Source organism: Pristis pectinata, chromosome 1 (assembly GCF_009764475.1).
Source record: "Pristis pectinata isolate sPriPec2 chromosome 1, sPriPec2.1.pri, whole genome shotgun sequence".
Classification (NCBI taxonomy): Eukaryota; Metazoa; Chordata; class Chondrichthyes; order Rhinopristiformes; family Pristidae; genus Pristis; species Pristis pectinata.
In genome coordinates this window covers 95,034,080-95,052,409 of record NC_067405.1, presented here as the reverse complement: position 1 = coordinate 95,052,409, position 18,330 = coordinate 95,034,080, and the positions used below count along the sequence as shown (strand labels likewise).

The 18,330-nt window shown below is 41.3% G+C and overlaps 1 protein-coding gene across 2 annotated transcripts; it reads left to right on the top strand.

The window, feature by feature from the left end:
• The first annotated feature begins 3,824 nt into the window (after positions 1–3,824).
• Positions 3,825–13,337, top strand: LOC127569060 (serine/arginine-rich splicing factor 5-like). 2 transcript variants are annotated; one of them, XR_007956141.1, is made up of 8 exons: positions 3,825–3,925; positions 4,476–4,608; positions 5,217–5,287; positions 5,379–5,474; positions 6,324–6,393; positions 7,881–8,413; positions 8,531–8,604; positions 10,528–10,602. XR_007956141.1 is itself a non-coding variant. In XM_052013356.1 (8 exons), the coding sequence occupies exons 2-8, from the start codon at positions 4,486–4,488 to the stop codon at positions 13,066–13,068; spliced, it is 771 nt and encodes a 256-aa protein (XP_051869316.1). In that variant the 5' UTR covers positions 3,825–3,925; positions 4,476–4,485; the 3' UTR covers positions 13,069–13,337. The 2 variants fall into 2 exon arrangements, 1 of the variants encoding a protein (XP_051869316.1); XM_052013356.1 differs by lacking the exon at positions 7,881–8,413 and adding an exon at positions 12,843–13,337 and having other exon boundaries at positions 10,528–10,638.
• The last annotated feature ends 4,993 nt before the right edge of the window (positions 13,338–18,330 follow it).

The following is an 18,330-nucleotide window of genomic DNA, read 5'->3' as shown; positions in this document are numbered from 1 at the left end:
GATGCTATGCCAATTTAGCCTACTGATTTATTCACTGCTCTTTGGTATGTCCTCAAGTCTGATCAGTTTCAACTATAAACCTTCCTTGGCTATTGAATTTCTCTCCACTGTGTCATTTGGAGGAGATTCAATATAAGAAATAAATAATTCATCCATACATGAACTAAATTCGATACTGCTGCCTATTCACCAGATATAAATAAACACTTCTCCATAGCCGGCCTTTTACCCTACTTTCTCTGATGCTGCCGATACGCCCAGTTTATAAACACGTATTTGCCGGGAGCAGCACAAGTAACTGACAACAGATTAACAGACAGACCAACAGACAGTGACGCAAATGACAAAGGCAGATGTGAAAATTTAGAAAGGGAGGGCAAGGGAGAAAAAAAAGCAGATACCAGGAGGGACTGAAATTATTTTACATACAATATAATGTTTTCAAGTAACTTCCTGTGCATCCCTTTGTGGAAAGTTTTCTTGAATCTGGGTAGACAGCATCAACACGACCAATACCGTACTATAAGTTATTGGGTTGTCTAAATTAGGAGGGCAGTTGAATGGGGCCCAGTCAGGAATGGAGTTCCATTGCCATTAATTACTTTGTTCAAAGTTTTAATCATGACATTGTAGATTTAAGCAATCCCATCTATCAAAATAAAAGTTGACATAATGTGTCTATGTAACTCATAGGCTATATCCTTTATTGTCATGGTTACGGTGACCTGAAAAATCCAATGTTAGTTTATTGCTGTTTGCAGTTGTTTCTGGCTTCCAGCTTAAGTGAAAAAAACTGTGCCACTGCTGCAACAAATGTTAACTAAGACTTTTGTGCTAGTGTGACATTGATTGTTTTGTAAGTAGCTTATGAGTCACATGCATCTGTGTTTAAGTCCAACTCCACAGAGCTGAGCACAAAATATAACAGAGATGTTGGGAGAATTCAGACACTCAAGCAGCATCTGTGGAAAGAGAAACCAGTCAACATTTTGGGTCAACGACCCTTCTTCAGAACACATCTCAGCACAAAATTCTTGCCTAATATAGCAAAGCATTACTATAAGGTAAGATATCTTTATTAGTCACACGTACATCGAAACACACAATGAAATGCATCTTTTGCGTAGAGTGTTCTGGGGGCAGCCCACAAGTGACACCATTCTTCCAGCGCCAACATAGCATGCCCACAACTTCCTAACCTGTACGTCTTTGGAATGTGGGAGGAAACTGGAGCGCCTGGAGGAAAAAGAATATAGTTTCCTAATATCAGATGACTCAATTAGGCGCAGGATTTCATCACTAAGGGTTCACCTGTTGCCTTCATCATTGTAGAACTGCTTATGGCTTTGAGAACATTATAAAAATCTGTTTGCATTTTTATGTTTGTCTTTTGTTCAGAAACAAAACATTAAGTGTACGCAAAATTATTTAAAAATTGTAGCTGGGGATATGTTACAAAAAACCGCTACGTCTGGATCTTCACTAACGCACTTCAGGCTTTGTTCTTCTAATGTAACACATTTATCTCAGAGACTGGATGTGTTATTCTGTACCAAATGTAATATTCTGTATCAAATTACAACCCAGTTAATGCTCCCTATGTAATGATAGAGGTCCATGCACTTTGCAGAGCACACTGATATTTTCAAACTATAGAGCATGGTGGTCATTGTGCTAGAAAGCCACAGGCTTTGACTAACAACCCAGAGGTGTGTGCTCAAACCCCACCATGGCAGCTGTGGAATTTAAATTTAAATTCAGTTAATAATCTGGAATTGCAAAAAAGAACTAACAGATTGTCATAAACTGCAGCTGATTCCCAATGCCCAATGGAGGAATCCTTGCCATCTTTATTTGATCTCACCTGAAGGTACCTCCAGACCTGCAGAGATGTAGTTAGATCCTAATTGCTCTCTGAAATAGTCAAGCAAGCCACTCAGTAGTATCATAATTACAACATCTGGTAAATAGATAGATGAATGTACGGTATTGCAGTAAAATTCCAATAATCCTCACTGATCATCAACACAAGTGCACCTCAAGGCTGCATGATTAGCCCCCTGCTCTACTCTCTGCACACACATGACTGGCACAGCTCCAAAGCCATCTTCAAATTCACCACTGTTGTTGGACGAAACACAGGTGGCGATGAGTCAGTTTACCAGAGCGAGATAGGACACCTGGTTGATTGGTGCCGCAACAACAACCTCTCGCTCAATGTCAGCAAAACCGAAGGGCTGATTGTTGACTTCAGGAAGGGGAAGGAGGGCGACCATGGGAACATGGGTAGGTTTGCAACTGGAGCTTGAAGTGTTTGAAGTTGTTATACTCCCAGAATCATATCTTATATATAATGAGTCACAATCTTCCATCATAATCCCTGTCTCACAGACACAAAAAACCAATGAGAGTGGTTGTACAGTTCCATACAGGCTAGAGGGAGTCTCATATTATTGGGTCAAAATCTTCCTTATTACCACCTGCTGTACTCCATCAGCTGATGAATCAGTGCTCCTCCATGTCAAACAATGCTTGACAGAAACTTTGAATGTTTTAAGGGCACAGAACGTACTCTGGATGGGGAACTTGGATGAGGGTTTCAGCAGCAGAGGAGCTGAGGCAAGGGAGGAGATGGGCAATGGACAGAAGTAGGTAGTGTAGAAAATGGGAAGAGCAAAAGCCACAGTGCAGGAGCACAATACCGAGAAAAGAGACAAACAAATCATTGCTTACCAAATTGATTCCTGGGATGGCAAATTTGTTGCACGAGAGATTTAAACAGATTGGCCTATACTCTCTTGAGTTTAGAAGACTGAGAAGTCTTGTCATTGAAACATACAAACTTCTCACAAGGCTTGAGAAAGGAGATGTGGAATTGTTTCCCTTGGCTTAGAACCAGGGGTCAGCCATTCAGATGAGGCAAAATTTCTTCTCCCAGATAGTGTAAATCTCTGGAATTCTCCACCCAGGAGGGCTGTGGAGGTTCAGTCCCCTAATTACTTTTCCAAAATAAATATTTTTTTCAGCTATTAAAGGAATCAAGGTCAGTACAGGAAAGTGGTGCCGAGGTAAAACATCAGCCATAATCTTATCCAATGGCAAAGCAGGCCCAACGATCTTCTCCTATGAATTATAAAACACTTTGATCAAGCCTGGACTTCAAGAGTCAGACTACATTGTACAAGCAGAAATAAGTTTTAAATTTCATAAGCAAAAAAACTAACTGCTGGAAGAACGCAGCTTGTCAAGCAGCCATCTGTGGAGGCAAAGGGACGTGTCAGGTCGAGACCCTGCATCAGGTCTGAGGTTTGAAGTTCCATAGTTTTGAGGCCCTGGAAAATAGTAAATTAGAATTGGAGATTATACAACTAATTTTGATTTCATTGCGTATGGGACTAAACGCTCGTTTGGAGCTTGATAGAAGCATTGAAAGGTGCTCGTAGGCGAAATGGTCACGGTAGTTTCAAATAGACACAAACATTGCGACTGGAAGGTTGCAAAATGGAATTTGTTTTAACGCAGTTTATATTTTCTTGAGGTGGGAGGAGGGTTCTGGACAACTAGGAACGTTGGCTGCAGCCTTCCTTAAGGGTGGGATTGCCGCACAAGAAGGGAACGGGGCTCTGCGCTGCTGGCGGCGCGGACACGGGAGTCGCCCCGGAGATCAGAGATGGTGGTGAGGGTGAGTCGGAGGAAGCCCCCCCCCCCCAGCGCACGGCTCAAAGGCGGACACAGGCCCCGGGGCCAGCTGTCGCCATGGTGACGGGAGGGGGGGAGTGAACGTCATTGCTAAGCACCCGGTAAGTGACGGCACAGTTGCCGAGGTGGGATTGGTTGAGGCCGGCCGCGCGTCCTCCATTTTGAGCCGCGCAGGGCCGTGGGGTGAGGTTGTTGTGTCGAGCGGCTGAAATAGAAAGCGGCGCAGGTAGTGTCCCGGGGAGGCTCCGGAGCCTCCGTCGTCTCCCCTCCTCTCCCCTTCCACTGGGCCGCTCGTTCTTGGGTTGGGTTAGGGGCGGCTTGTTCTTGTTGTGTGGAGGTCCGCCCGTAGGCGATGTCCAGTCGGTCGGTCCCCTTCTTCACCCACCCCCCCCCCCTCGCTTGTTAATGCAAGTGTGGGAAGGGGGTCGTCCTGTAATCCTGCTTCTGTTTTTAATTGGATGGGAATTATCCTAACTTGTTTATTCTCACCCTGTCCCCTTTCTGTAAACTTGAGCCTCCTAATATTTGCAGCCAACAGCAGTAAAATCCCATCTGCTGAGGCCTCCTCCCTTTATCCCAGTCTGGGCAGCCTGTCTTTTTTTTGCCAAGGTCTCTCTATAAAAGTCTGTCTTTGAGAAAGAGTTTGATCATCATAAGCTTTGGTTCAACCTGAGCGCTTTCAAGTGATATTTCTTGCTATGTCGAAGCTACACTGGAAGTGCAAGTACTTGGCAGATTCCTGTTTGATTTTGTTTTTGCATGCAATTGCATTCTAGGTCAGCAACGATGAGTGCTCGGGTATTCATTGGCAGACTGAGTCCTTATGCCACTGAAAAAAATGTGGAGAGGTTCTTCAGAGGGTATGGACGAATTAAGGAAATTGATCTGAAGAATGGATTTGGATTTGTGGTAAGATTCTCTATTTTTAATGCTGAGGTTAGTTGTATTTCTGAGTATGTGTGGAGTGATTAAATCCATTCAATTGCCCAGTTTTATCTTAAAAAAAAATGTCGGGACTACTGGGTAATTAGTACAGAGAATTTGACCTTGACAAACACTAATTTGTAGATGCATACTGAAACTAACTTTCAGTCTTTTGTCTTTCTTTTTGGTTTAAAAATAACCAATATGAGTAGGTGAAGGCTCTTGATCCACTTCTTGGAGGTGGAGATGTGGCTTTCCAATCATTTATTTGTAAGAAACTTATCCAATAATTAGGGTTTTAGATCCAGACTATCAGAACATGAAAATTGTATAGACAAAGTATAAATCTGCTATAAAAACCAATGCTGTAAATGATCATTGGTCAGGTTGCATCTGTGGAAAGAAAAACACTTAAGATTTTGTGTTGAAGACTTTTTGTCTTCCTCTTTGACCTGATGTGTTAACTCTTGTTTCTTTTCTTACAGATGCATTCTGACCTGCTGAGTGTTTATAGCATTTTCTGTTTTTATTATAGATTCTCAGTATTTACAGTTTAAAAAAAATTGCTTACAAATCTATTGTTCTATCCTCAGGAGTTTGAAGATTACAGAGATGCAGAGGATGCAGTTTATGAACTGGATGGGAAAGAGTTGTGCAATGAGAGGTAAGCACTCCAGTCTCATTAACCGTCACCCTTAAAACGATAAGGTATTCTGCAATGTTTCTAGCTACATAATTAAGTATTTTGTGTGCAGAGTGACAGTTGAGCATGCCAGAGCGCGCAATAGGGGAGGACGAGGAGGAAGGTATCAAGGTCGCTTTAGCCAAAGCTATCAACGTAGTTCGGGAAGGTATGTTCATTCACCTTTTTTTTTAAAAATTAGAAATGTAGCTAATGTGCAAACTTACTTTCTTTAAAAGTTTTAGTAGATTGATTAAGCAAATAACTTGTTGTATGAGGTGTCTAGGTTTGTTTAATATGACAAACTTAATTTATTATCCAATTTTGTATTGTTCCCATTCAAAAATTGTAAGTGGCAAAACGTTTTTTGCCTGTTGTTTATGTTAAGTCCATGTTAATTTGTTAACATTAGTTAAGTAGAGATGTTGCTTGCCATAAATAGGTAACTTAGTGTGGTGCTGAGCCATTGGAACTGGAGGATCTTGGATTTAATCCATGAAATTTTACTTACAACACTTCGTACCATTATCTTACAATCCTCGGGGATAGGAGCCTGAAAACATATGGTTCTTATTGAAATGACAAATAGAAACTGAACACTCTCTGGTTGAAGACCTAAATAACTGCTGCCTAAATAGCAAGTAGACTGATGACATTCAATTTCCAGACTCTCACTTGGGTAAGATTATTATGGCCTCATAGACCAATCAATGCTCGTGCGTTGTCATATGTTCTTTTAAAACCAGTGATTTCAAATCTTTTGTATGGTGGGAAGAGAAAGTTGGTCAATATTCTTAAAGTAAACCTCAGACTTCTAAAAATCTACATTCATCAACTGAAAATAAGATCAATTTTGAGTTATGAATGTTTGTTTTCAAGAATGTGAGATGTTTAATAGTTTTAAAGTGGGAATTGCAGAGAAGCAGGAAGTTTTTGTTTTTCCTTTCTGACCTATATCCAGAAAAAAGTACCTGTTGATAACTGTAAAGTACAGAACATAACGTATTATCCATTTTAGAAATGGGCCGCCAGTTCGTACAGAAAACAGAGTTATTGTTGAAAATCTGTCCTCCAGAGTTAGCTGGCAGGTATGTTGCATGTATTATCTAATTCTATATCACATTAGTTTTGTGTAATTTGTTAAAACCAGTTGAAAAATTAAACTAGCATTTATTGAATTGTAAGCAGAGCTTTCAAGGTTAACTTAAGAGTCATTTTACAGGCGAGGACACAGTGTAATACTGTCTCTGCCAGATTTTTGACAAACTGTCTACAAGTGTTACTTTCAAACAACATGTTCTAACTGAATTTAAAGAAACATTGACAAATAATTGTTCAGTGCATGAATTGCACAAAATCATAGTGACATGGTGTAAGAGAACAAAAAGTTGTTCTCAACATTTTGGCATTATGTATGTCAGTATAGTTCCTTCCAAAAAAAAGACACTGACTTGCAGTTGAAACGTCAAATGTAATTGTGACAGAGTGGTACAATAGCTTGAGCTGCTACCATGCTTAAACTGGATTATCAGTTTCTATATTTATAAAGGTAGCAATTTTCACCAAACAAATGTGTGGACACTGCTGAAATGTCCATATTAAATATGTAACCTTTTTATTGTGAAAATGACTCTTAATAAAAATATGTCATCAACAGTTGGTTGATAAAAGTTGTCACTTTTCCAAGTGTTCCCATGAATTGAAAAATTGCAGTAAAAGGTGCTACACTTAATGCCAATGTCTGGGTTTGAGTTGGAGCATTAACTTCATTTTTTTTTGCTATGAGGTCAATATAAAACTTTTTTTTTGAAAGCAATGATGCTGACTTTCTTCTTATTTAGAGACCTGTGATACTTTTGGAATTTGTCCATTGTTGTATTTTTTTCCATCTTAAAACATTTTTTGAGAAAATCTTGAGGGACCCAAGGGCTTTTTAATGTATTGTGGCTTTGAGCAAGATAAATGGATAGCTGATCTGCATTAATTTGGATGACCTTAGCCAGTGTATGTTGCTAGGCTAGAGAGTGGAGGGGAAAAAAAGCCAGGAGCCCTGGTTAACAACATTGAAGGAAAAGGTGAAAAGTTAAGTGGGTTTGCCTTTTGATATTGCTAGACCCCACAGCACAATTGCTTGCTGACACTTCAATAAAACTTGCACAATGGTTAATTGGAGAATGTATTGGGAACTCCAGTAAGATTAGCACCTTTGACAAGGAAATTGGGGTTAGACAATTTAAGTACACCATCATGAAGGGAAAACTGAAACTTCTATTTACTTTTGTCATAGAATTTATTTTTGTACTATAATTGGCATTGTCATATTGTACTTTTTGCTGCCCTTTTTGGCCTCATTGCAAAAAAAAAGTAATCCATATGGAATAGATGTGAACTATATTAAAGAATCGATTGACCTTTAGTTGCCCTAAAAAAATTTAAGTACTGCTCCTTTAACTTGATTAGCTTAACTTCTTTAAATACAAATAACTTTTGATTGCCTACTAACCTTAACTAAAATGTGTTCACTCAGATTTTGTTTTTTGAAATTTAACCAAGTGTTAAAACCTTTATTTACCAGCCTCTCGTGTCGTTGGCCTTGTGACGTGGAGTGCCGTTGGTTTTCCTAATCGCTGTGCCTTGGTCTCTTGGGCCTAGTTGAAATGCCAATCTGCTCCTACCTTTGTCAGTTGCTGATCTAAATCTGTGTTGTGGTGGCCTGACCAACACTGGTGGGCACTGGGTTTAGTGCCATTACCTTGCTGCATCCCTGAAAATGATAACAAGGTGTCCTAAAGTCGAGAGTTCTGAGAGCCTGCTGTAAAATGCGAGGTCCTTGATTGGGAGAAATTCGCTGGTAGGGTTGTTTGGAAGCTCGATTTGGAGTGAGGCAAGAAGTCCGTGGTCACAGCGCAAGAGTAGCAATCCCTGTTCCTATGGCAATGCCAGAGTCTGCCTTTAAGGGAGGGTGATGACCGGGAAGGCTTCCATCGAATGGGTAGTGTCAGTCAAGCGGGTGGTGAAGAGAACCATCTGGTCTTCGGTCGTGGTGGTGCCTCTGCGAACACTTGTTACATTTGGCTGGTTGAATAGCCTAGGGAATTGTACGGGAAGGTAATACAAATTTTGAAATTGGATGTCTTTTTTGCTTGCTTTTCCAGTGATATATGGAAATAGAGACATTTTATGTGAATAAGCTTTGATTTATCTAACTGATTTGCTCTTGCATAGGATCTGAAGGATTTCATGAGGCAGGCTGGAGAAGTTACCTTTGCAGATGCACACAGGCACAAGATGAACGAAGGGTGAGTTACAAGATATTTTGAACTTGTCATAGCCTGTTCCTATGGCAATGCCAGAGTCTGCCTTTTAAAGGAGGGTAATGACCGGGAAGGCTTCCGTCGAATGGGTCGTATCAGTCATCTGTAAATGGCTTCTGTGAATGGGAGGGGAGGCAAAAGGGTTATAAAACCTGTGCTAATGCTGTTGTAAAACTATACTGCTGTGAGAAACTGGTTTGTAATCATCTGTGAATGATTTACTAAGAAATTGCTCCACGTTTCGTTGTAAGTGATCCTAAAACCAGTTGTAGAAAGCTTTTAAAGTAGTTTTGAAATAAATGACTGGATTGTCATATTTTCCTATCATGTTTGTAAGGAAATCTGAACACTTACACTGTTTACATCTACCCTGCTTCATCTTGAGCATTGAGTGTTCTTGCACTTTCCTCAGAACTAAAATATCAAGGGAGGGAGAAACAGAACAATAACAAGAAATTAATAGACCAGTTAGCCTGACGATACTGGAATCTATTATTGAAGAGATAACAAGGCACTTGGAAAATAACAATAGGATTGGGCAAAGTGAACATGGATTTAAGAAAATCTATTGGATTTTCTTGATTGTAGCAAACATAAGGGTGCACCAGTTAAAGTTGTGTATTACAGTTTAAAATGCTGCGCAATAGATTACTGAACAAAGAGTGAATGGCATTGACAGTCATTTTTGCCTTTTTAAAAGGTTGTTACCAATTGAGTGTCACAGGGATTTATGCTTTGTCCCCAAATGCACAATTGATGTCAGTAATTTGGATTGAATTAAGTGTAATACATCCAACTTTGATACAAAACTAGGTGGTAGTTTGAGCTGTGAGTGGGATGGAGAGAAACTTCAGGGGATATAGGCAGATGAAATGGATGGCAGCAGGAAAATGTGAAGTCATCAACTTTGGTAGAAGAATAGAAAAGTGGAGTATTTTTAAATGCTGAGGAATTGAAAGGTGTTGGTGTTCAGATAGATTTGGGTACATGTGTATGCAAATCATGAAGTTAATATTGCAGATTCAGCAAGCAAGTAGGAAGGCATGCAATATGTTAGCCTTTAATATAAGAAAATTTAATTGCAAAAGTAAATAAGTGGTTATGTATAAACCCTTGCTGAGATTGTATCCCTACACAAGGAAGAATATATTTGCAGTAGAGGGGGTGCAGCGAAGATTCACCAGATTGACTCTGTTGTATGAGGAGAATACTCAGCCAATATTCTCTACAAAGCAACGTATTTCAGAACATATATAAGTGAGTGATTCTGATAAGAAGTGATCTCATTGAAACATACAACATTCTTAAGTGTTTGACAGGGTAAATGCAGTTGAGGGCCTTATCAGTTATGGTCAAGGGGAAGTCATAATGAAGAAAAAAGACGTCTGAGGCACTGGTGTGGAAAATCCTGTCTTCGGAGCAGGTAATGACAGGGAGTGCAGAAATGGGAGAGGGGTGGGAGAAGGTTTATTCAAGATAACTGGGTTTATAATGGATGTCAGCAGCAAACCTATGCCCCAAGACAGGTGGTGATGGAAAAGTCAAAATTGGGAAGGGATATGATATTGGTGTTTTCTCTGGTTGGGTTGGGATGAATAGAACAAAGGGTCGTTTTCTCAAAAAAAAAGCCCTGCCAACCATTTGAGGCAGAGGTGAGAAGAAATTTCCTTACCCTGAGGGTGAAGAATTGTTGGGGCTTGCTGAGTATATTCAAGATGGATTGAAAGTTTTTTTGGAAATTAAGGAAATCCAGGGGTGTGGGGTTAATGCAAGAAAGTGGTGCTGAGTTAAACTATGATCTTATTGAATGGTGGAGTAGACATGAGGAACTCAAATGGTGTACTATTGTTTGTATTTCCTGTGAAGCCTATTCTATGTGACTACAAACTTGTCTGTTTCTTTTTCTAGAATTGTTGAGTTTGCCTCCTATAGTGATGTGAAAAATGCTCTTGAGAAGCTCTCTGGCACAGAGCTCAATGGAAGAAAGATCAGAGTGGTTGAGGAACGTAAACAACGCAGGTAATTGCAATATACCTTGGAGCAGGTTTCCTTAGTTGCGTAGATTGGATATCCAATCTCAAATATCAATTCTTAAAAATTAAAAGGAAGCACAAGAAGAGCATCTGCACTTAAGTTCTGATGAGGGAAGTAAGGGAGGAAATTACGAGATCTGGTTATAATTTTCCAAACATTTGTAGATTTCTGGAGTGATGCCTGAGGACTATAAGATTGTAAATGTTATGCTGTTGTTCAAAAAGGGACATAGAGGTGAATTCACTAACTATCCCTGATTTATTGTTTGACTAATTTTCTGCACCTTGGATTAAGCTGACCCAATTAGAGCAAAAAATGACTTAAGCCTCCAAGTCCCTCAAAGAGAATTCCGTAAGTTCAACCTGTGGGTGAAGAAATTTTATGAGTTCTGATTTGCAGACCACTTATTTAAAACCTGAGACTTTTGGCGCTAGACACAGACAGGGATATGTTATCCATGCATTTTCTCTGTCGATCCCTGTGAGAATATATTTTAATGAGATCACCTGTCATCTTCTAAACTCAAGAATGTAGACTCTGTCTACTTAATCATAGAATCCCAGGAATCAATGTGACAGTTCTTTGTTGCACTCTTCATCACAAGTACTGTATGTCCTTCCTTGGATAGAGAGACCAGCTGTAGTGCATACTCGAGGTGCAGTCTCACCAAGGAGAATTTAAGTGCAGAAAGATGTCTTTACATCTGCACTCAAATCTTCTTGCAGTAAAGGCCAACATACAATTCACCTTCATTGCCTACTATCTTTGCAAGTTAACTTTCAGTGATTTGAGTACAAAGACATGAAAATTTACGAAATACAGGGGCTCCCTGGGTTACCAATGTCCTGATTTACATAAATGACTTTAAGCAAATTCTCCCATACATATTTAAAGAATTTTTCAAACTAGTAATAATAACTAATAACATTTCATGTTATTAATGAATAACAAGATACGGTATATATTCCACCAGTTAAATTGTGGGTAGAGTTAGGATCTTGAGCTGAAGCATCAACCATTCCTTTGCCTGCTTGACTCACTGAACTCCAGTTTTTTTTTGCATCAGATTTCGGCATTTGCAGTCTCTTGTCTCCTACAGAGGATGATATTAGACATCACTGATATATAAACAGGCTGATGAAAGTTCATGCTGAGAAATGTGAAGTGTTACATTGTGAGGAGGGGTGAGAAGGGGTAGTATAATCCAAAGGGCACAGCTCTAAAAAGGAGCACAGGAACAGATCTATGTATGTGCATAATGCAATAAAACTGTTAGTGCAGGTTGAGAGAGAGGTTGAAAAAGCATTTGGAATCCTGGACTTTATGAATAGAGGCATGGAGTACAAATGCAAAGAAGGCTTGATGAACTTTTATAAAACACATCTGGACTATTATGTCTAGTTTTGGGTGCCACACTTTAAAGATGTGAGGCCTTTGGACAAGGTTAGGAAAAGATTAAGCAAAATGATTTCATGGATGAAGGACTTATGTGGAAAGTGGAGATGGTGGGATTGTTCTCCTTGGAATAGAGGAGATTGTGAGGAGAACTGACGTATTTTAGAATCATATAGCTAAGAGATGGACAGTCCCCATTGTTGGAGACGTCAAGAAATAGGGGCCATAAAACAAAACTGGGGAAAAGAACCAAAAAGGAAATGGGGTTTAAAAAAAAATTGGCACAATGAGTGGCTAAGGTCTGGAACACCTTGCCAGGGGTAGTCGTGGGGATACATTTCATTGTAGTGTTCAGAAGGGAACTGGATAAACAAATGAAATGAGTGGGACAAACTGGATTGCTCTTGCTTAGAGCTGGTATATCCTCGGAGCTGAATAGTTGTTTACTGTGCTATATAACCCTTCTGTAATTCTGTGAACTCAGAGTACCTTGCTCTCGTGTGTGTTGGATTTTAATTAAGTAAGAAGATAGAATAGCTTTTAACTATTGACTAACTTGGTACAGGCAACAGGACCATTGAGCTAGAGTGGTTAAATGTACACATTTTGGTTTTAGCAGCTAAACACCTCAAGTTTGGCTTTACCAGCCTGCATATACCATTTCAGGAACATACTAGATGTTAACTGGATAAAACTAAAGCAAAAAAACCTGTTACAAGCCTGTATTTAGTCTGAGTTGTCGTAAAATAGTATTTTGTTTTGACCATTCAAATGTACATTTTTTTCTTTTTCAGGTCTCGTAGTAGATCTCGTTCTCGTAGCCGAAGCTCTTCCAGATCTCGTTCCAGGGGCCGTAAGTCCTATAGTCGTTCCAGAAGTAGGAGTAGGAGTCGCAGCAAATCCCGATCTGATAGTAGATCACCTGCTCCTGCTAAGGAGCAGAGAGGCCATTCCTCAATGGCCTCTGGAGACCATGTAAGATCACGTACACGATCCCCTTCTGGTGAGAGTACAGATTAAGCCTGTTGATGTGGACTTGAGTGAGTGAAAGGTGATGTAAAGAAATGAATTTGAGAAAAGCAAATCTTAAATTTGTTAAAGCTGTAGTTGCATTTAATGAACTGCATTCATTTAACTTGTCACTTAGAGTTAAATTACTCATTTACTTCACTTTAGACTTTTTTTGGCAATAGATCCAATTTTTTTTTACTTTTGGTATTAAATGTAATGATGTAAATTACATTTCTCTTATGTACTCCTTTTTAAATAAAGAATGTACATATTACTTAGAGTTTTGTACATTTCATGTTTCTGAACTTTTACTAGGGACACTGGAATTTCTCTCATGGTATTATTTTGAAATAAAGGACAATGTCAGATTCAAAAGCAAGGATAATCCAAAACAAAATAGCCAGTACTGGAAACTTTGAAATTTTTACTTTCCCCAGTGGAAGAGTGGGGTTCATAGATTGCACATTGCACCTGTTGAGTGACTCTCAATGTATTGAAAAGTTCTGTAGCAAAATTGTCTGAAAGTTGCTTGAGTCTGAGTGGCCTACATCCAACCCCTGCCCACTGCTATCTACATTAAGTTCCTATGTTTAGGGTTTTAATTTTCAATTACTTTGAATTTTGTTTATAATTAATGTACTAAACCTGTTAATGTCCATCTTTCTAACTTAATGTGCAGTATTTTGCTTTTGCTCTATCAAGATTTACAGCTATAGGGTTGTAGAAACAAGGGCTCAAGCTAGTTACTGTACACTGAGCTCAATGCAGCAGGATTTAATCATTCTTGTCTGTATGTCTTGTATGCATCAGCTGTTACTCACTAGTAACAGCACTTGTTACTAAGTTAAGGTTGTGGAAGTCCATTTAATTCATGCACTGGGTAAATGCTCACCTGTTTAGAGATGCTCTGTTTCAGATCTTGCATTAAAACAAGTCCTATCTTGAATGTAGTGTGAGCAACACAGGCTTGGTGTGATGCATATCAAGTAAATTTGACACTAAACAATTGTTGGGCAATGACACTCACTAACAATGTAATCACATTGACCTTCAGCGGCAGTACTGGTAGTGAATTCTGTATCATCAGCCTCTGGGAAATCACTGTGGACCATGGGTACAAGAGCAAGTCAGAGGCTGGGTATTTTGGAGCAACTAAAACCTGATTCCTAAAAGCCTCTCCACCATCTGGAGTGTGATAGGATATTGTTTACTTCCTTGAAAACGTACCTTCAATACTACTGGAGGTAGATGCCATCCAGGACAGAGCACTCAACTTGATTGGGACAATGTTCATCACTTTAAAAGTTCACTCCTCCAGTCACAAGCGCAACATTGTTTCCTGTCTAAGAGCTTTGCCATCACTGCTCACGCAGGCTTTGGCAGCACCTTTTTTTCAACCTACAAGATCAAAGGCAGCATTTCTTTAGGAGCACTATAACTTCCAGGTCCCATGTCATCCTGGGCTGGAGGGTGTTGAAGATGTCAGTGGAACTGCAAGGCCAAAGAGTGATTTGAACCAGGAACTAATGTAGGCCAAGGAGTGCTGGGAAGATGGTGATTGGGTCATCATGGTCAACGTTAATAATACAATATCTTTGTGCCTGGCCCAGGATTTGAACTCTGATCTCTGGTTTGTTAGCCCATGCATCTGAATTTACTAGTCTGGCAATTTAATCGATGTGTTAAGGGGCAGTGTTAAATAAAGGACAGGAGAGAGGCAAGTATAGATCTTTGCCATCTCCAAAGTAATGGTGTGGGATTAGGTGATAAACATATTGGGTGATTTTTCTGGCTTTGACTGGAAAGATAGGAATGTAATTTGCTCAGATGACCATGGGGCTCTGGAGTGCTCAAGTTGGCAGAATCTAGGATGCTTCAGAGACCAGAGGAGCCACAAATTCTCAGACTTTGCACTGGAGATACTGGTGAAGGAACCAGAGGAGGAAGGATTCTTGATTAGCAGGAGAGAAGGAATCCTGTGACCGTGCTTTGCTGGTGCTGCTCTGACTGGCATCGTGTCTTCTTACAGATAAAGACAGACCCCTAGCAACATGCTTGTGATGAACAAGCATTCCCTCACTGCGATTCTTAGGAGGTAGGATAGCACCTCCCAAATCTTCAAAATAAGTTTGGATAGAGTGAAGTCTTGGCAATGTGACCCACAAAAGCTCAATCTCCAGTGAAGAATAATAAAGATAGATGCATTTAAATAGAGCTTGGACTGCTCTGCAACAATCTTTTTATCCCAACCCGCTGATTGGTTATGAGATCTTTAGCTTTTGATTGTTGAAGCAAACACTTGTAAACTGTTTTCTGGAGATGATTTCAGGTCTCGTCACTTCAAGTGTCACATGGCTTACAGTATTAAAAACAAAGAGAACATCAACTTAGATTTAAAGCAAGGTGGTTCCTGGTACATGGTGAAATTTAAAAAGATCCAGATAAAAGGTGTAGCCATAGGCACTCACATGGGCCCAAGCTATGCCTGTCTTTGTGGGATACATGGAACAGTCTTAGTTTCAGTCCTAACCAGGCCCACTCCCTCAACTCTTTTTTTTCCCAGTACATCAATGATTGCATTGGTGTTGCCTCCTGTATTCATGGAGAACTTGACAATTTCATTACTTTTACTGCCAATTGCCACCCTGCTCACTACCTTCACATGGTCAATCTCTGATTCAATACGCACACAATGCTGGAGGAACTCAGTAGGTCAGGCAGCATCCATGGAGGGAAATAACAGTCGATGTTTCGGGCTGAGACCCTTCATCAGGACCAGAAAGGAAGAGGGCAGAAGCCAGAATAAAAGGGTAGGGGGAGGAGCACAAGCTGGCAGGTGATAGGTGAGGTAGTTGGGGGGGAGTGGGAATGATTTGAGAAGCTGGGAGGTGATAGGTGGAAGAAACAAAGAGCTGAAGAAGAAGGAATCTGGTAGCAGAGGATAGTAGACCATGGAATAAAGGAAAGGAAGTGGGGAATAGGAGGGAGGTAGTGGGTAGGTCATAAGGGTGGGTGAGAGGAAAGAGAAGGGGTGAGGGGGGCCACAAGAATAAGGGAAAACAAGGAGGGGGGGGGGAAATACCACCAAACATATCTTCCCCTTTCAACATTTTGTAGGGACCATTCTCTTTAAGACTCTGGTCCACTCTATCATTCCCATCAACAACCACCCTTCTTACGGCACTTCCCGATGCAACTGCAAGTGATGCAATACTTGTCCTTCCACCTCTTCCCTTCCCACCATTCAGGGAGACAAGCTGTCTTTCCAGGTGAAGCAGTGATTTACTTGCATTTCTAACCTAGTGTACTGTTTTCGGTGTTCACAATGTGGTCTCCTCTACATCAAAGGAACCTAATGCAGATGGGGTGATTGCTTTGTAGAGAACCTACGTTGAATCTGCAGGAGTGACCCTCAGCTTCCTGTTGCCTGCTACTAATTCTCCATCCCAGTCCCATTCTGACCTATCGGTCTGTGGCCTCCTATACTTTTACAATGAGGCTCAACACCAGCTTGAGGAACAGCATCTCATTGTCTGGGCATGTTGCAGTCTTCTAGAATTCTACAACTTAAGGTATCGTGATTTTTTTTTGTCTATCAGTTGTCCATCTGTACTATTGTCTCAGCTTTGTGGCCAGAAAGGAACTAAAATCAGCAAAACAGCTAAGTGCAATGAGCCAAGGACAATGGAAGCAGACAAACCAAATGTCTTTGTTCTTGCCATGTGGTCGAAGGAACGGAGGCTGCCATTTTGTGAGACTGTTCTTGCGGCCACTGTCTTGTGAACTGGTTCTTGTTCGGGGATGGCTGAATCAGACCAATTGAAAGTGGACGCAAACAGGTCCCTGCTGATGATCTGCTAAACCTGAGTTCATTTCCAAATAAGAAACTATTTATTTGGTTAGGTAGAAATGGCGGGCTTGTGGAAAGAACAGCCTGTGACCTGAAGTAATCTGAGCCCAGTGTTAGGCTGAACTGGTCTGATTTAGGGAGAACAGAGAAAATTACCTGAGGCATAATCACAAAAAGTACTGGAGGAACTCAGCAGGTCAGGCAGCATCCATGGAGGGAAATAAACAGTTGACGTTTTAGGCTGAGACCCTTCATCAGGACTGGAAAGGAAGAGGGTAGAAGTCAGAATAAGAAGATGGGAGGAAGGGGAGGAGTACACACAGGCAGGGGATAGGTGATTTCAGGTGATAGGCAAGTCCAGGTGGGAGGGGGAGAAATGTAATTAGCCGAGAGGTGATGGGTAGAAGATGCAAAGGGCTGAAGAACAAGGAATGCAGTGGAAAGGGCAGTGGACCATGGAATAAAGGATGGCGGAGGGGAGGTGGGGTGGTCATCGAGGTGGGGGAAGGGAGCCATAGGAATAAGGGAAGACAAAGGAGTGGGGGGGGGGAGAAAAAGGAGAGGGGTTACCAGAAGTTAGAGAAATCAGTATTAAGGCCATCAGATTCCACTTCCCACACATCTGCCCTCATCCCCTCCTCCCGCCAACATAACAGGGACAGGGTTCCCCTTGTCCTCACCTACCACCCCCTGAGCCTCTGTATCTAACACATCATTCTTTGCAACTTCCGCCACCTCCAATGGGATCCTACCACCAGGCACATCTTCCCCTCACCCCCTCCACTTTCCGAAGGGACCGCTCTCTCCGCGATTCCCTTGTCCACTTATCTCTCCCCACAGATTTACGCCCCCCCCCCCGCACTTATGCCTGCAACTGCACCAAGTGCAACACCTGTCCCTACACCTCCTCCCTCACTACCAATCAGGGTCCCAGACAATCCTTCCAGGTGAGGCAGAGCTTCACCTGTGAGTCTGAGGGTGTCATTTATTGAATCTGGTGCTCCCGGTGCGGCCTCCTGTACATCGGTGAGACCCGACGCAGATTGGGTAACTGCTTCGTCGAACACCTTCATTCTGTCTGCCACAACAGCCAGGACCTCCTGGTGGCCACCCACTTCAATTCCACATCCCACCCCCATACTGGCATGTCTATCCATAGCCTCATCTACTGCCACATTGAGGCCAGATGCAGGATGGAGGAACAGCACCTCATATTTCGCCAACCTGATGGCCTTAACATTGATTTCTGGTAACCCCACCCCTTTGTCTTCCCTTTTTCCTATGGCTCCCTTCCACTGCCTTGATGACCTGCCTATCTCCTCCCCTCCTCCATCCTTTATTCCATGGTCCACTGCCCTCTCCTACTCCAGCCCTTTGCCTCTTCTACCTATCACCTCTCAGCTTATTACATCCTCCCCCTC

Coding starts and splice junctions, on each gene's coding strand:
- LOC127569060 (XM_052013356.1), top strand. CDS start 4,486: ATGAGTGCTCGGGTATTCATTGGCAGACTGAGTCCTTATGCCACTGAA. Junction 5,288..5,378: donor AAAGAGTTGTGCAATGAGAG/GTAAGCACTCCA, acceptor TTTTGTGTGCAG/AGTGACAGTTGAGCATGCCA. Junction 6,394..8,530: donor CCTCCAGAGTTAGCTGGCAG/GTATGTTGCATG, acceptor GCTCTTGCATAG/GATCTGAAGGATTTCATGAG.